This window comes from Hippichthys cyanospilos, chromosome 3, assembly GCF_059441005.1.
Source record: "Hippichthys cyanospilos isolate Australia breed blue-spotted pipefish chromosome 3, RoL_Hcya_1.0, whole genome shotgun sequence".
Taxonomy (NCBI): domain Eukaryota; kingdom Metazoa; phylum Chordata; class Actinopteri; order Syngnathiformes; family Syngnathidae; genus Hippichthys; species Hippichthys cyanospilos.
Window position 1 is genome coordinate 9836262 of NC_142371.1, and position 19801 is coordinate 9856062.

The 19801-nt window shown below is 39.3% G+C and overlaps 1 protein-coding gene across 7 annotated transcripts in view; it reads right to left on the reverse strand.

Moving 5' to 3' along the window:
• Nucleotides 1-19801, reverse strand: part of oxr1a (oxidation resistance 1a) — a 176655-nt gene that overhangs the window by 142505 nt on the left and 14349 nt on the right. For all 7 annotated transcript variants that reach the window (XM_088411797.1, XM_088411795.1, XM_088411793.1 and 4 more), the window contains exon 2: nucleotides 13558-13648. In XM_088411797.1, coding sequence (XP_088267923.1) covers nucleotides 13558-13574 — 17 coding nt within the window. In that variant the 5' untranslated portion in view covers nucleotides 13575-13648. The remainder of the gene's footprint in view (nucleotides 1-13557; nucleotides 13649-19801) is intronic.

Here is a 19801-nt window from a genome sequence, read left to right on the forward strand (position 1 = left end):
TGGGCTTATGCCCGCGAGCTGCAATCTTCACAAATCACACCCCTATTTCCCCTTAAAATGACATCCATTTGAAGCAAGCGGCGTAGAAGTTTGAAAATGAAAGAGACATGCCCTGAAAACTTTCATCCGTTTCTACATTTTTAATCCTTTTTAAAGGTATTATTATGGCTTCCAAAACCCAAAAAATGACAGCATAATTTTAAAACTGTGATGCAAACGACTTTTTTAATTACTAAATTAAGAGCCAAGAATGAACAAGCAATACGCACCGACAAAACTACATAGTGCATTCAATAAATTAATATAGCAAAGGGGCATTTGCCAACCTTTCTTTCCTATAACTAGTGATCTCCCAACTGTAGTACTTAGTTGTACGGAGGACCTTCTTTTCTTTGACAACGCACACCACACGGTGCGTGGTGAGCGGCCACTGACTCTCTCTGACTCTCTCTGCAGCCGCGAAGATTTCCACCCCCCCGTCGATTACCCACAATGCAAGTTCTCTTAAAGGGCCAGCCCCTGCTGTTATTCTTTCTCTTATACTCATGCATCTGCTCAACCACAGTTCCCCTCTCCTTGTAGATCTGAACAAGTGTAAATCTGAACAAGTGTAAATCTTTTAACACTTACACAACATTATTTCATTTTCCTCACTCTTTTTTTAAGATTCGACAAGAGTCTGAAAATGGTCAATGAGTACATCATTACAGCATTTCAGCTAAGGCGGACACCTAAAACTATGCTACTGTGGCGAGGCGAAGAACCCACACGTTGCTGTGCTAGTGGAGATCTTTACTCTTCGCATGCCATCACAAAAACTGATACAACAAAGTCCAAAACAGCAAAGACAAAGCCAACAGGTTCAAAGCATCAAAGGATCATAGAGACATGCCTAATGGGTGAGAGACATGGTCCTAGTGTCCGCCACACAGCTCCCCCCCGAACACCCAGAAAGGCATAACGGAAAACCCCACAGGGTATTCACCAGTCTGGCACCCTGAGACTCAGTCCGGTCCTGGGCGGTGTATGTGACACCAGGGCCCCAGGTGCGACGGGAGTAAGGGTGAGACGCTCAGCGTGAAAACCATGAGGTAGCGTTGGCAAAGGGATGTTCTGAAGTTCCGCAGGAGCCGGAGTGGCAGTGCTGACCCGCATGCTGGCAGGCACAGTGGCCTCCGAGGGACGGCCGGTCACGGCTGCGTCCCAGACTGTGCCTGGGCATGAACCTGCTGCGGCACCAACACCAACTGACCCACTCCGATGTATACTCGGACCATACCTGCGGGCATGGTGAATCGGAGGGGCGGCTGAATGATGATGGCTGGAGGTCTACTGCTGAGGCCGGACGGACATCGGTAGTAGATGAGGCCGCCCGGCTGGAAGATCCCGGTCAACGGCCAGGGACTCCGAAGTTGGACTGCACAGCCGTTCTCACCAGCGCCCGTACCAGCCTGTTGCTGGCTGGCTCGATCCCTGGTGCGCCAAGGGACTGGGCGACGGGTGAGAGGACCCTCGTCGGGGTGTTGGCTGGCTGACGTGGTACCAGCTTGCTGCATTACCTGACGTATAGTAGGCTGGTGGAGGAATGTCACGATGTGGGACGTCTGCGGTGATTCCTCGCTGAAACATTCTGACGTCCGGGTCACCCATGTGGCGAGACTACATCTCCAACAGCCTGACGAAACTTTCTAACGTCTGGGATAATAATATGGCAAGATGACCCATCCGGGGTCACCCATTCTAACGTCCGGGGTCACCAATGTGGCGAGGCGAAGAAACCACACGTTGCTGTGCTAGTGGAGATCTTTACTCTTCGCATGCCATCACAAAAACTGATACAACAAAGTCCAAAACAGCAAAGACAAAGCCAACAGGTTCAAAGCATCAAAGGATCATAGAGACATGCCTACTGGGTGAGAGACATGGTCCTAGTGTCCGCCACACAACACCTCTTGTTTGCATTATGCAATAAGCTGTTAGCATTTGTGATTGACATGCAAAACTGACTGTTCTCCAGCAACTCTTATTAGTTGTTTTTGGGATCCATGTTTTTGTTTCAAAATTTTGCTTGAAAAACAGATTTGTTCATGGGTTTGAAACCTGGCTACCCGTACCTATAGCCGTCAATGTCATTTTGCGCTATCGCTCCAAAAATACAGTACAAAAGCCTGCCATTTTAAATGCATCCCTAGTTTATTTTACAGTACATACAGTATATTTCCGTTATACAACAGAGATCTGTAAAGAAAGCACCTACAACAAACTATATCAGATATAACCTGGATCACAATGGTAAAAGGTAGGATCGCATGACCAACATTATTAGACAGATGTGAAGAATGTGTCATTGAATTATTGAAAAGGTAGTCTTCTCTTCTGCTGGACTTACTGTACTTTACATCAATCATTGTCAACAAAGGCTATTATTTCAATCAGCAATCAATTATTTACAATAGGGCTTGAGTATCTATACTGTAGTTTTACATGACATTAAAAAACATGAACAAAATTCGATACTTGGCACCCTAAACCAATGAAGGTGCCCAAAAAATGCTTTTTAAATAAATGTGGAATATGTCTGTATATGTTTAACGATAATTTGACAACTGCCTGTTATTAAAAGTGAGTGTTTAGAATTGTAAATATTTTTATTAATTAACAATGATGCTTTTTATTTGTTAGTAGTAAAAGAAAAGTAGTAGTTAAAGTTTTGCTCATGAGCCTAGGTTAGACCTGTTATCTTGCAACGCTGGTATCCTGGCATTAAGCTGATTTGAACGACAGCGAGAGATGCTTTTTCAGAAACTACGCCAAGCTGCAACTATCCCTCACCTATCAGTATGGATAAGACTATTTTTCACATTGAGCTATGCGGATCAGGCATAACATCAAAGAACAATCTCTTAAGTTTATTTTGTAATAGTCAGTAGTCTTAATGGTGAAGGAAAATGTATCTGTGTCACACTCCCATCTAGAAGGAGGTGCAGAATATAAGTGAGGATTGGAAAATGACTCTCGGTCTCTGATGGAATCCTGAATTTATGAATTTATTTACAAAAATAAAACAGCTGATAGATATTTACAAAAAGGAGTATTATAAAGAAAAGAAGGCTATTTACAATAAATACAAACTTGGGTCAAACATAACTGTCATCAGGAAAAAGCTAGCATGCAAACCAAACTGTCTAATACAAAAGTGAATCAAAAACTGAGAGCAAACTGCCAAAAACATAAGCAAGAAGAGTAACTGAAGATCATAGGTTAGATCATAAGTTGGGAGCCAAGGGTGAAAATGACCTGCTGCTGTAACAGCCGCGATCCATGCCATCCACTGGCTCTGCAAAGATCTCTCCTACAACAGGAACAGTTGCTCTTTTGCACACTTAACATTAACTTAGCATGAATACCGAAAGCCAGGGCTGTAACAACCGGCAAAAACTACCATATGGATCAGAGAACATTTACAAGTTACAAGCATGTATACCTCGTTAAGACAAAGAATGGTACTGCCTCCACTTAAATTTGGGCGAGAAAGGAACACGCACCCAATAATAAATAGTTAACGACAACACCTCTGCACATTGATATGTCCCCCGAAAAAGTCAAAGAAGTTTGGAAAAAGATGATTACTCATACACGTGGCACAGCAAAGATGTCTTTGCATTACTTTTTTTGCAAATTTGCTCTTGTCCTTACATAAGTCATAAGAAATAGAATGACAAAATTGTTGTCAAAGACTGAACAAATGCAAAAGCAGACCAGCTTTGAAATGGTGGCAGTGAATTGCCATGCTTAACAAAGAGCCAACTACCCTGAGGTGCTCTCTCTTCAGTTCCTTTCAGGCCATGGTTGTTAGCATGCCATAATACTCTGACCTGGAAGATGTTGATATGAACAAACAAAAAAGTAGAAGAGCTGCAAGAAGAGTAAAAAATAGCTACTGACAACAATAACAGTTGCAGGAAAAAAAAATATTTTCAGATCTTGACTTGATCTTAACTATATATATATATATATATATATATATATATATATATATATATATATATATATATATATATATATATATATATATATATATATATATATATATATATATATAACCCATGGCAAACAGGACACGGGTTTCCCTTGCCCAGACTGTGTTACACCCTCTGGAGCTAGGCCTGAAGGTGGGGCTAGTAGGCTGGGGCAAAATATCGGGTCTGGGAGAAGTTAGGTAAGGACATGGAAAATGACTCAGAGCTTCGAGGAAATTCTGGTTCGCCGTCCAGCATCTCAGGAAGGGAAAATAGTTCACCATTAACACTATGTACAGTGGAGATGGAGCGCTAATAACCTCAACTCGGAATACTGTGTTTCAGTGGGCAGAATACTTCAATGACCTTTTTAATTCCACCAACACGTCTTTGTTTGAGGAAGCGGAGTCTGGAAGCTCTGAGGTGGGCTCTCCGATCTCAGTGGAAGAAGTCCTTAAGGCGGTCAAAAAACACTTTGCTGGCAAGGCCCCTTAAAGGCCCTGGACTGGCCGACCAGGGTGGTGGTCACTCTTTTTAAAATGGGGGACCGAAGGGTGAGTTCCAACTATGGGGGGAACACACTCCTCCTCATCCTTCCAGGTAAGGCCTATTCAGCAGTGCTGGAGAGAAGGGTCCGTCATGAAGTTCAACCTCAGGTTCAGTAGAAGCAGTGGTGTTTTCGTCTCAGCCGTGGAACAATGGACCAGCTTTACACCATCAGCATGATCCTCGAGGATGCATGGTAGTTTGCCATGTTTTGTGGACTTGGAGAAGGTGTTCATCCGTGTCCGTTGGGGAATTCTGTGATGTGTGCTTTGGAAGTGTGGTGTCCCAAACCCCCTGATACAGGCTGTTATGTACTTTTACCACATATGAAAGAGTTTGGTCAACATTGCTGGCAGTAAGTCAAATTTGTTTGCAGTGAGGGGTGGACCCTGCCAAGGCTGCCTTTTGTCACTGATTCTGTTCTTTACCTCCATGGACAAAATTTCTAGGCAGAGCCGAACTGTTTAGGGGTTCCAGTTTGGTGGTCTCAGCATTGCACCGCTGCTTTTGGCAGATGATGTGGTGGCTTCTTTATGCCGTAATCTCCCATTCTTACTGGAGCGGTTCGCAGCCAAGTGCGAAGCGGGTCGGATGAAGATCAGCACACCCAACGAGAGCCCTGATACAACTTGGTCAAACTTGGTCATCAGGGAAGGGCTCAAGCCGCTGCTCCTCCTCATTGAGAGAAGCCACTTAAGGTGGCTAGGGCATGTGATTAGGATGCCTCCTAACCCGGCATATCCCACCTGTATGAGGCCCTGGCATGTACCAGGACATTCAAGTCTGGATGAGTGGTAGAAAATGGATGGATGAACACACATTGTGAACCCAAGGATTCAATAACTTACTTGACCCTCCTTTCACATATATATATATATAATTTTGAGATTGAACTATGAATTTTCTTTAAGAAGTGTAGAGGTTAATTTTGCCCGTCATTTATTTTGATGAAATTGCTGATGTTTTTCTGTTTCCCTCTGGTTGAAAAGGATTTATCCTCCAGATGACATTGAGAACTGCTGCCACTCCTGATGTTTCAAACTGAGCAATGGAATAAAACGCTAATTTGACTCTTTTTTTTTCAGTGTTTACCCTTGGGTCAGCTGTCTCCCAGGGCACCAGGTGCAGCTTCTGCATGAGCTCTAAACCGTCCATCAAACGGAAGGAGCAGGAAAGCGAAGGGAATGACCTGAAGAAGGAGATACAGGGGGAGGACCTAATGGGTCAGGCTTAGATGGCTATCTAAATAAAAAAAGGAGGGCAACGGTTAACTGTAATTAAATGTATTATGCATTATAAGTTTGCATGTCATAGAATGATAATACAATTTACTATTCTCCGATTTCAGTTGTCAATAAGGAGGAACCAATGAAGTAAAACAAATTAAATTTTTGATACAGAAAAAAATAATTTGGAATTTGTTGTATTTTTCTTTTTTTTTAATGTGTATAACAATTTTTACAACAATCGATCCAAATTGTAAAAAATTCTGGTTAAAAGGAAACAGATTACTGTTATTACAAATTGCCAATAATACTATCCATAGTGGTTTGAATGCATAATAACAAACAAATTCCTTGACTGACCTAAATCCTTCTGGTTCTCCAAATACACTTGGGAAAAATACCTGGCCAGAACAGTTTGATATATATTTTAGTGAAATTCAAGACAAACCACAAACCCATTGGCCTTCTAATATTACCAAGTCTATTTCTTTTCTTAATGCAGCCAGTTAATGGAACAAACTATCCTTGCTTGCGGTCTCCATGTTGATGTTTAACTCTGGTATCCACACTCACTGCAACCAGTGATACTATAAGCTTGAAGTGCTTCATTGATATACCAAGTATTTGTACACAATTTGTACACAAACCTGCTCATCTCCACGATCCTGGCAAAAAACGTGTTTTCTATTCTAATGTTTTTTTCTGGTATGAAAATCGATGTCATCTCATCTTTGTCGAAGTGCCAGGAGGCCGCAGTTGAAATTGGGAGTGTCATGGAATGCAGCAAGTGAATGGAAAGTTTAAAATAAATTAATATAAAATGAATTAAAATAAAAAAAAAATAAGTTTAAAAATAATTTATAATTTTATGATTTATCATACGAAAAAGAAAATAAGTAAATAAATAATGCAGCCGGCCTATATCTGCTTCCCAAAAACATTTTCTAGCCTGGCTTTACTTGCCCAGAACCAAAACCATTGCATTATGAGATTGGTGGCTCCAAGCAGTAGAATTCATTGTATCTCTATGGCAGTAATGTCAAACTCATTTTAGCTGAGGCCTTATGGAGGAAAATCTTTTCTCAAGTGAGCTGGACAAATAAAAACAGTTATCAGTTATATGTCGATTTTTGCTATGCATGTTGGTCTGGTCCCACATTTTCGTGAGTAGGAAGTGTCAACTGTCAATAGTCATGATGACATGTCAAATACAAAAGCGCTGTGTGCTTACTGCTAAGCAGTAAATAAAATACATTTAAAAAGAAATACAAGCTTGTTTGTTTATGATACAACACGGGTCAAAGACGAGTGTCTGGTAATGGCCCCGATGGTGAACCCTGTCCTCTGTGCATCTTTTACATAAGCTGTGTAGTAGCGCAATGAAGCTAGAGGCTCATGCTAACCCAAACGTCTAGTTGAGTGTTCCACGTTCCGTCACTGAAGTGACCAGCTAGCTTTTTCGCACAGTCTTTGCAACTGGTCACTACCTCTTATAAATTGCAGCATTCATCTAGGCATGGCTTGTAAAAGTAAAAATTACTCTTTCGAACTCTTTCAAGAAAGATGATTTGGAGCATTATCACTCATTTTTCAAGGCTGACGGAATATTGTGTGCAATGTCGGTGTAAACATACAGTAGATAGTATCATATGAAATATAGAATTCCATTTCTGAGGAAAAAAAAAAAAGATGATTCTATCTAAGTCCATTCTTTAGTAGACCAAGCTATTTTGGACAAATTAAGAGAAAACTGGCTTTTGTGAACACTTTTTTTTCTGCACATCAGTGACATTCACACTAATATTTTTTGTTTTATTGGCATCTGAAACATCTTGTTCCCTCAACATCCTTCCCTTCAATAAAACATGAACAAAAACAATGAAAATGTGTTTTGATAGCAAAGTAACAGTTTGTATAATGATATAAACAGCAACATTTTCAAATTCGACACATTTTTGGCTACTTACAAGGTATGTGTGCATGCCTGTGTTAAATCCAAGACTTGATTTTTGTGGGATAATGTGTGATACACTCCCCTGGATGTAAGCAGATGTTGCAAAATTTCCATGCCCACCTTGTTTTCCTCGATCACGGGTGCGGCGGATGGAAATCAGTTTGTGTTTGACTCGACATACAGAAGCACTATGCTAGGCGCTTAATACTTCCTTCCACGGTTTCATTGAAGATTCTGGAAATGGATCTCTGCTGATATCGTTAATCTGTTTCAGATTCCTCTCATCTGACGAACCAAATTATTTATGACAATAACTGACATACATTTACAAACATGTTTGAAACAGCCACAACAAGTCAGATGCGGCTTTTAATGGCAAACATACTAATCTGAACAAGAGAGCCACACATAAAATCTGCATATGTCACTTTATGGATTAAGCGATTGATGTGAGAGGGATGAACAATAATGTAAAACCGATTAGGAGTGACCATTTGAAAAGCCTTGTGATGTCATGAGTTTGAGAGAAAAAAAAAAAAAACGATTCCTTGCCTGTAATCTGTTTGGACCCCCAGGTCCCACTCCAAATAACTGACATGTCAGAGCAACCACACAGCGTACGGCTGTTGGATCAAGCCTCTCTAGCGAATATACAGTATGCAGTTAAATATAGGATAATAATAACTGTAGAAGAAAAAGATAATTAACATCACTAGAGATCTATTTCCCTTGAGATATTTGTAAACTTAAAACCAGAGCTTTGATAACTTTGCGTGACAACCAGAAGTAACAGTAAAATACTTTTTTACATAATTTTCAAATGGATTGCCATTGAATCTTCACATTTGAAATATCAGAACCTGATTAAAAAAATGTTGCAACTGTTACCACGATACAAAAAAAAATGATGCAAAAAGTATTCAATTGAACTAGGGAAACTCTGATTCCAGATCATCAATATGCCGTAAAGTAACACTAGTGCCTTAATGTGAAGAAAATGGCACCATATAAGTTATTTCAAACAGATGTTAGAACTGTATTTATATATTCTATAAAAAAAAAAAAAATCAAAAAAATACGTAGACTGTATTGTTTGGTAGTCTCCTCGACAAAATTTCATGCAGACAAGCTTTGAAACCATGCTAAAAAGAAACACCCAAACAAACAAATGGTGATTGGCAGAGATACAGTATTTTGTGACAGCCATTTCATGAAATTCGGACATCATTGGGGTCTGTTCTCTTATCTTGATTCAGTCTTGTGCCATGACTTTGTTGTGGCATCAGCATGCCCAATGTCAGCAAAAAATACTTTGCTGCTTGCTTTACTCCAGAGTTTTACATCCTCTGGCTGATGCTGTCATTTGCTATTTTTGTTAACTGGTTCATCAAAGTCTCGCTTGCGCAGCAGATTTGTCTTTGATGTAGTGCAAAGAGACATATGAAGTAGCAGAGTTGATTACAGTTTATCAAACATTGTTGACGTGCGAGCTTGAACGTATGACGGAAGAGTTTTCCAGCAAAGGAACTCATTGCACAAGGTCAATGTCATTGCATTGTTGGTTGTTCAATGACCTGCCAACTGTGGTCTGATATTTCAATGTCATTGCATTGTTGGTTGTTCAATGACCTGCCAACTGTGGTCTGATATTCCACTTATATTGTTGGCATTGTCAACTTATACTTGTGCCTTTTTTCTGTCAAAAAAATACACAAAAAGATCAGTAAAATAATTCACAGAATTATATGGTTCATTTTACCAAACAGAAAGTGACAACCACACAAACCCTGAAACTCACCCCAAGGAGTCAGTTTACAGTATTGGGGTGACAGCTTGTTAATAATGATTGGATCAGCAGGCATTTGCAGTGGGTTAACATTTGCCAGCATGCACTCCGGTCCCCGAACGCTACTTGCTTCCCTTCACATACATAATTGTCATGTATTGGCTTAGAGGTGGGGGTTGAGGACCCCAGTGTAGGGAGCTGATTGGCTGACAAGAGAACAAGTTGTCAAGGAGAGGTGGGCATGCTCTAACTAACAAGACACTACTAACACATGGGACAAGAAAACGAGAACTCAGAGGAACAAAGCAAAAACAAAACCAACACAAACCTAGAACATGACAATTAATAATTAAGTGCAAAGCTCCTCAATGTCAATCGGCTTGGCTGACGGACCAATCTTCCTTGAATGGTGTCAGATAAAAAAAAAAAAAAAAAAAAAATCAAAACCTTAAGTTACCATTTAAAGGATGCACTCATACTTTTGGCCTTCAAATTTGGGGAGGAAAAAGTGCATCTTATATTTGGAGAATTACGGTACATTCTCACATTCTTTTGTTTACTGTATTTTTTTGCGCACTGGCTCATTCTCGTGGACTTAATTTCATGAGACAACCCATCTTGTTGGATTTCTGTCCTTTTCCATCTAGTAATTTTATGGTAAAATTGGAGCACTCATTTGCCACAGGATGTAACTTTCGATTTTGCTCGGTAAGTTCAATTGCAGTTTATGTCAGAGAATGTTAAAGTTACTTGTTACTTACTTGTTACTTGTTTTTTGTTTCATTCGATGTCGTTATATACTGTATATATTTTATTGCTCAAAAATATATACTGTATATAACAACAACACAGTATATATTTTTGAGCAATGACAAGGGTTCTCAACTAGGTATCGACCGATTATCGGCCAGGTCGATTATCGGGGCCGATATTTACAAATTTGACGTATATCGGTATTGGCCCTTCCAACTGGCCAATATGAAGAAATCAATGTAAATGTGTAGAATTTAGGGCAGACTCAACGAGATGTTTTTTGTTTCAAATAATGCTAAGAAAATTGTTTCTATACTGTTGAATGATTGTTGCATTTTGATGGATGATTATTGTTTTGTTTGTGTAAAGGAAAGGTTTTGCCAATAGAAGTACTTTCGATTTTGCCGATTTTGCCGTTTCCGGGTTTGCAGACGGCCGCGCTCATCGAACAGTCTGCAAACGCTATCTGACGCTATCTGTGAATTATCATGAGGGAATGTCATAAATTTCATTTTAATATATTTCACACATCGATGTGTGAAAAAATCGATATATCAAGGTATGTTTTCGTTTAATTGTTTTTATAATGAGATTGATGCACTTTTCGTTTGTAATTACGGTTTTCACCACACACGTAATCAATAAAAGCAATTAAAGCAGAGTTGAGCATATGTAAACATGTGGGCCCCACCTATAAAACTTCTCTTATTTTTTTTTCAAACCCTTGTTACAAATGGATGCACCTAAGTCTAAAAGTGCAGTCTGGCAGTATTTCATTTGGTCAACAACACCAGGGAAGGCTGTGTGCAAAACATGCAATGGTGAAATTAGGGAGCAATAGTAACAAAAAATAAAAACCTGTGGTCCCACCTCAGGATTCATCACCCTGACTTTTATTAAACTTCAAAGACAAGTCATTGAATTTATGTTTAACGTTTAATGTATTTTCTATAGACAATTTTCACAGTGCTGTTTATTTAATTCAACTTTATAAGAGGTATTTGTGAGTCTAGAAAAATCAGACACTTCTGGAGCTATTATTTTCTATTTGTGTATTTCAATAAACATGCTTTAGGCATTTAAATGAAGTTCAGTGTTTGCAGTATTCATTTATTTTCTTGCCAATTTTTACACTTTCACTGCAAATGAATATCAGCTCCAAATATCGGTTATCGGCCTCCTCTAACTACTGTAATAATAATCTGTATCGGTCCTGAAAAACCCATAAGGCTCGGTCTCTATTCTCAACTCTGACTAGATTCCTAAGACCTCACCAAATCAACTATGAATATTTCCTAAGTTGCGTCTTTGCAGAATTTACTCAATCCACTCATTACATTCCCCTAAAAAGGCAGCAAGAAAGCATTAAAAACACATTAGTGGTGAAGGGATCTTACACATTAGCAGCACGAAAAGATTCTGTCGGATTTATATCTTCTTTAAAAATGAGGTAGATTTATGAAACCATGCAACCAGATCAGCCATTGCAAGAGTGACTTAGATGAATAACCAAAAATCACAGCTGTGGCGGCGTCGCTTCATAAATGTTCCCGAATAAAAGAGTCTGTTTAACAGCACTCCAGTTGCATTTTAATGAGCACATTTAGGCACAAACAAGCTGTGGAAATGCTGCACTCTCCAGTTTTGTTCATTAGAGTGAAGCAGATTACGTTACAGGGTTTAAGACCGTCATAAGCACCAAGAATGTTTGCTTGGAAATATCCATGCCTCTGCGCTATCCTTCAATCCATTTAATTTATAAGCTCATTTGCTATGTTCATATTAGATTTTAATGGAACTTTTAATTCAACTCTAGGATTGTATACAAAATTGTGACATTGGAATCCAAGACGAAAACCAATATTAAGAATTCACAAATAAATCTCCAAAAGACACAAGCACCCTCTACCAGTTACAAAGATTTTCTTCACCACTTTATGGTTCAATCAGCAATTTAGACGGAGAAAAACGAGTGGTTTTGTATTCAGCAAAAATGCAAACATGATTTAGAAGCGATGAATTTCCAGATAGCAACCTATTACAGTCATTTTGAGCATATCCGTGTCATCTGCTGTGCTGACACAGCTCCCACAAGACAAAGTGCCGGCTTGGTTTAATCATCTTCTCACCCACAGTATGATGATCACACACTATGGGGAGACAGGTGGATGCTGGATGCAGCATTGTGTTGAAGCTCAGTCCTCATTACCACAAGACATTTTTCTGCGCTTCTCTCTGACAAGTAATCTTGGTAACTACCAATAGCAATTATTGCAAAATGATCCTCCTATGGCGCTATTTGGCCAGTAATAGCCAGAATATGTTTGACCTTTGAGCAGCAAAATCCCATAAACATTATGACAATACGGGGCAGCATAGACACGGGAGTTGGTAACCAGTGGCTCTGGAGCAGAGCCTTGCTGAAATGGTATTCATCCACTAGATAGCTGTATGTACTTTATTTGTATCCATCTTTCATTTATTGTTATATTGAATTCGACAATTAAAGATGACTACTGAAAAGAGCAGTGAAATTGCCATTCATTTCATGCAAATTTCTGTATATAAAAATACAGTGTTTGTCTATATTGTACTTTAATCTGCACGACATGTCAGTTTCAGAATATCACATTATCTACAGTGTATTCATCCAGCCGAGGGTTAGTTTGTTAGTTTCTTTTAAATGTTTATTTTATTTCATTGAGTGTTTTTTTTTTTTTTTTTTTGTTTCATAACAGTGACGTGCATATGCCTTCTACATAACTGTTTTTCTTCATGAGGTATTTTTTTATGGCAGTTGTAGTTCATATTATAAATGCCGCGATAAACTATTTGTTTGTGGAGTACTTGCAAGTTAATTTAAGACAAATAACTCTTAGTTGTTAAATTGTTCGAACCCCAGCTTTTCAAGGAATCGTCTCACTCCTTGAACTCATCTTACTCACATTGGATAAGCAACAATTTCATTTATAGCTCACAAAAATATCCATAAATGACTAAAACAAATGATTTATGCATGTATTCTACCACATGCCACAGTAAAAATGAAAAAAATACAGACAAAGAAATAGATAAATAAATAACCAAGCCCAGTTGTATTAAAACATGTCTGAATGAAGTATTTACACACAAGTGAAGGATTATCAGATGTAATAGCTATAAATAAATTGCAGATTGCACATAAAGCTTATGTATGTACTTCGGATTAGGTCACCAAGTCTGTACTTAATCTCTATATAAATGGCCACGTATGAAAAATGACATTGTGCTGACCTTTTGGTGCTGAACATGGTGCTCACAATGTCTTCCTTTTTGTTCCTCAGAGCTTTCAAGTTGGTCGACACTTGATGTTGTCTTTTCACACCTGCAGGAAACAAGCACGTGCATGGGTGAGAAGAAAAAAAAATAGTGAAATTCTCAGCATCACAGTCGTGTCACCTTCAGATTTCTTAACGGTATGCATAACACTTTGCTGACCTCAGCAAAGTCCATTAGCAGGCTTCCAACAGAGCAATTTAAATGGACTTGCATAACAGGAGGTTCATAAATCTGCATGCATAACAATGCTATTGCAGTAATAGCCAGAACAATAATTATTTTGCACCACTTTGCCACAACAGCAGCTATTTTGACACAATTGACTCAATTTTAGCTCTGCCAAAATAAGAAATGACACCCCAATTTTCAAATATATCCACCTGTGTCAGCATTATGCATGCTTGTAAATAGAAGTACAACTTATAAACACCTCTTTGCTGTACCACAGACTATACTGCATAATAGCCACAAGGTAGCCAGTGCTCGTTTATGCAAAGGTTATCAGAGACTGGAGATGAGAAGCCAGAGTAAAAGAAGACAGGATTCAATAATTAATGGTGAGGTCGGCACAAGCCTCACTTCTCACCTTCTCCTGTCTATAATGAGATGAGTAGATGGCCAGGGGGAAGGAGAAGAGAATTTGGGTGATTAAAGTGCCTGGCGCAGACCCATCTCCATCACCTTGACGCTCGTGTTGGATGCACAAGCCTGCATACGCATTATCCCGTTTACTACACTCATTTAATAGTGTTTCCATATTCCTACACACAGCCTGCGAGCAGAGGAAAAAATGAAGAAAGTTAACTAAGTAGCTTGACACTGTAAATAAACCTTTCAATCAGGTGACAAGGAAACTATGTGAAATAAGAAATGAAAAAATGTGTGCCTCTCACGATTATTTACAGTATAATGGATACAAACAAACACTTGTAATTGCCATTAAAAGTCATATAAATAAGAGTCAGCTGTTAAAAACAATTATTCTGTTCCTGCATTGCTGATGGAGATAATTCATAAGACAATTAGTAGGATTAAGGATTTGGAAGCCAACTGCCTTCATAAAAATGAAATTAATGTTGTAAATTATATGAAAACAGAAACAATAACACATAGATTAGATAATATCTAGCTATAAAAATGTAGGTACAATGTAAAATAGATCAGTGATAACATTTTAGTCATTAAATTTTTTAATTTAATTTCAATAAAGCTTCAGAGTTCATGTGGATATTACACACAAAAAGTAGAGCAAAAATTGTGACAGAGTTTAGAGCTTTAAAACCATAACACAGAGTGCATTACAGAACTAAGCCGAATCAGGGAAAAAATAAACATTTAAGTTCTCAGGCGTCATACTGGGCATACGAGACATACGAGACAAATTCTGAATATGCATTCTGCAATCGTAATGGAAAATATGGGAGCACAGCAACAGATCGGTGAAACTAAAAATGAACGTGCAAAGAAAGACAATTGGACTGATGTAAGGGTTTTTATAATTTCCTCACTAGTGTTTTTCTTCCAAGTGTCATTTAATTGCTTCAAATGCTGTTCTAAACATTCATGCTTGAGCCAAAGCAACGCCTGACACTTTTAACACATAACTTGAAGGTCATTTTAAACAATCAAGAGTTTGAGGAAAGCAATTTTAGGGTGGAGACTAACTAGCAGTGTTGGGGGTAATCCATTACAAGAGTAATGTAATTACCATAATGCCTTATTTTTTTTACTGTAACACTGCTATTTAGTATATTACACATACATAAATAGTATTATTGTTCAAATCAGAGTTAAGTAATGCATTAAAATGCATTTTTAGCCTGAAAGTCCGCCCCCCACCCTCCCCACCCAGTTCGCCAAAACACACGGGGCAAAATTTTTTACTTGCCGATCTAAAAAATGTCGTTTATATCATGTGTGTGTGTTTGCTCTGTGCCTAGGCAGTGTTCGATTGTGCCACGAGGGGGCGGGGTCACCAGCCTTGCGCACCTGTTCCCCATTACCCATCAGGGTCTTTTTAAGGCTGGTCGCTACCGGACAGCGACGCTGGGTTATTCCTTCGCCATACTCCCTGCGCCCAGTGAACTCCCATGCCTCGCGTCCCTCTCGCTTGTGATTCTTTTGGTTGGTACTTTTCTCTAGTTGTATTTTTGCTCGCTTTATGTTTTTTGTTGTTACTTTGTTCCTAGTCGTTCTCCTGTAGCCTCCGCCCCCTCGTTGCCTTACTCCTCAGTTGGACTGATCCCTCCTAGACGTTCTCGTCTCTCCCTTATTTCGTACTTTGTGACTTTTGTTTGTACTTTCCCGTTCCCTTTTTGGACACCCTTATTTTCCACGCCAGACGTGCGCTTTCTGTTGTAATAAACTCTTTGAACCCAACCCCTCGGTTGTCGGTCGCATCCTGTTCGGGCTCGGGGTCCCCCGTGACAGTTTATTCAGTTTAACTTGAAATTTGAATGTAGATTAAAGGCCAAAGCATAAATAATTGACATTTTTCAAAAATACTCATGTTTATGTGGACGAGGACCAAGTAAATGGATGTGTAAATTCTGTAAGAAAAGCAGAAGTCAGCATATACAGAATGTAATAAAGCCCTCTTACCACAACCACTTAAAAATGATACTTTTCTCATGGGGATTATACAAGACCTGAAAGAGAAGCAGGAGTATCACATGTACTAACAACACATCCTGGATAGTGTGGCTATTCTTTAGGAAATATAGATTACCAACTGAACAAGACAGCATGGATTACATTCTACTCTTGAGCCTGTTTGCCAACTTGCCCACACTACCGTAAACAACTCCTTGGCGAGCACCACATTGGAGAGTGATGAGTCTTTAAAAAAAGCTTGGAAGAATTTAGATCATTTGAACCTACCAGGATTGTCTACCTCTGTTATATAGTAGTGTTGTTTGTGTGCCGTAAACTCTATTTCCTGCCACCTTTAGTATGGAAGAATATCATCTGGGTGTGGGGTAAAGCCGCTTCGAGTATAGAGTGCTGCAAAACGTGTGCTGGCGCGTCAAGTATAAACCAAGCCAGGCTTTTGTTGCAGGCTTGTTTTCGCCGTAGTGAAATTCAGTGGAAGGCAAATGTAGAAAAAAACATTTTGTATTATACTACAGGGGGATTTTTTATTGTGTGGGGAAGTAAGAAAGAGAAAAAGGGTTCAATTGCATGGATTTTCTTTTTCACACTGGTGGGTATTTTTGTCCACGCAGGTTTCGTCAAGGAGTTTTACTGTATCACCTTTGGCACAATGGCAATTTAATTTCTTTTTTTGGGTTGCTTTATTTCTAATCCAGAAGTAATCCCATCTTTCACCGTGTGGTTGTCGCGCTCCTTTCATGACGTTGTCCCAGTGTACCACTGACTGCTCCGCGAATTCGGGCACGTGTTTAGTCTGCATGGGCGATATCAAATGTCGTTTGCTCTGATTGGGCAAGGCTGGGACTGAGCGTGCAATAATAAACAGATGAGAGAATGGGAGTAAAAGGGTTCTGGTGAGGAATTCGCATTTTAGGATAGCTAAAAGCTCCAAAAAATTGAATTTGCACATCAGGGTCCTTTTAACCAAGCCACAACATGTTAATATTTATGACAACCTTCAAAACACTGTAACAGGGGCCTCCAAACTCTTTGATACTGAGAGTTACTTCTAGCTACTGCCAGGAGCAACGGAATAATTTAAAGGCCTAGTGTGCGTCCAAAATACACAATGTGCGCAGAAAATAATATTTTTCTGCACACAGATAATGAAAGTTTCTCACAATTACTTCCAGCAATAATTTAGCAAGGTAAAGTCCCTATTGCATCGAGAAGTGAACATTGTCGAGTATTGGCCAAGGTAGAGGTTCATTTTATCTCGTTATTGTTCGCCTAAAGTTACTAATCCTGGTCACTTTCAAACTCTTGCCCTCTGGTTGGCGTTACATGACACAAAAAAGCCAGGCAAGCAGACTTTTTCCCCTGAATACCAGAAAAACAAAAACAAAATGAAGACAACAAATGCACTCTGTTATATTATGGTTTTTATTCTCTAATATTTATTCTGTTTATTGTTTGGATTTAATTAATATGCAGTAAAATGAGCAGTGCTCCCAATTTCATTGGATACCAGCTATATAGTGAGAATAAAGGTATTCTATTCTATTCTATTCTATCGTAACATGTTGTTCAAGGTTTGGCAAACATTTGTGACCTTTGACAAACCCTGATAAGGTCAGTCGAGCCACTACCTTCACTGACAGTTACAGTATTTGCCCCTCAGTGGGGCAGGGGCTTAAGGATGACACAAATACAATATCTCTAAAAAAAGTGCATTGATCTCATGTATAGCTCAAATCATTCATCCATACATTCACACAATTTGCCGGTGTATAAAAGCAAAACTCTTCACCAGTGAATTCACGTGGTTCCTCCTGACACGACTGAGTTGGACCTTGTCAACTTCTATCTGTACGGTAAAACAACCTTGTTTGAGAATGTTATTTCCTGCCGAGCTTCATTAAGCAAGCCTTGTGTTTCCGTTTAATTGTCTGTGGGCATGCAACGCATGCTGACAGACCCCATCAGCATCCAAGCATGTAATGGGTTGAGGCAAATCACTTCGACAGACAGAGGGACAGTAGGTAGATAGCTTCTGCTGAAAGCTGCCGACAGTTAAACGTCAAAGACAGTAAAACATCGATGAGACAGAAGTGGTGAGCTCAGGCCTAACGTAAGGCAGATTTAAGATGAAGGCTGACCGAGTGATTTCACATTGGAATAAGATGAGCTTAGCAGGTGGCAATAATATGAGTGCATGCATGCACACACACACACATACACACCCACGCACGCACACAAAAACACACACACTAAATGTACTACTTTTTTTTTTATTGCAACAACGTTTTCAATATTTCTTCACAGCCATTGAGTTTGTGAATGACAAACAAGAGAAGAAAAACAGAGCTATCCGCTGGGCTGTTTGCTGGGATGGATTCAAACTGTGAGCTGTAGAAGCAGAGGTATTGATCAGTGGCCGAATTACCTGGTTGGGCAAGCAGTACAAAGCAAGGATAGGAAACCTAACACGGAGCAGGTCTTGGTTGGTCTAGCCGGGACGCTATCTTTAGAAAGAAGGCACTTTCTTCCCTTTATTTGCATCCATTACAGTTAATGAAACAGCTGGCGGATGATTTCAAATATAAGTCTGTCACTTCACTACCAAAAAGTTGATGACCAAGCCCTTTAATGGATTAATACTGTATTTCTCCTCGTACAAGTCGAGTTTTTTTCCTCATTTTCAACCCCCATGTTGCTGGATCGACTTATACCCAGATTATTCAAAACAAGATTTTTTCCCCCCACATATCTGTGTTTAAATAACATTAATTTGAATGTGAAATAAGTAATATCATGTCATTTACATGGCTTACAATGATTATACTAAATATATGTCCATTTTAGTGCCTTTGCATTTCCAAATGCACTTTCGTCAAGTGCCACCTTATTGCCTCTTTGTTGTCAACAACGAGGCTGCGTGGATCATTTTTCTGGCCGACTTTGACCCATTATGAAAAGGAAAAGACGGCTTGACTTTTCTCTCTCAGTCCTCAAACGTGTGCTTAAACAAGCCTGCATGGATGTCAGGTGGAGAAATAGCGAAGGGCAACCTCCCACGCTCTGATTTCTGATTTCCGGTTGTCACTTGGGTAGAGAACGTCCTAAGTAAGAGCAAATCATCTCCAAAGACCTCAATTTCAAACAATTTGAGGTCCACCCATAGAAAAGAAACGAGAATATTTGCACAAATGACGAGCAGGAAGGAGAGGTTGTCCAGGATTTAAATGGGAGGAGCTATTTGGCCTATCAGATACTGATGATGACTTTGAGGGTTTTTAGATTAATTCACATTCAACCGTGTCAAAAAAATCAAGAATTGAAACTTCAACTTTTTTTAATGTTGCACCATTAGTTTCGGCATTTGCGTCTACATGCGTGCACAATGCCTCGCACTTGTTTCGTTTCCGCGCCACACCCTCCCCTTATAACCCCAACAGTATGTTATTCGATATACGATGAAGAAATGCGTCTAAAAGTACCGTAATTTCGTTATTTTAATATCACACAGCCATGATAGGTATAACTACTAAAGTCAGGGGTAGACCTATACTCACTTTTTTGTAAAATTCAACCAAAGTAAAAAAGG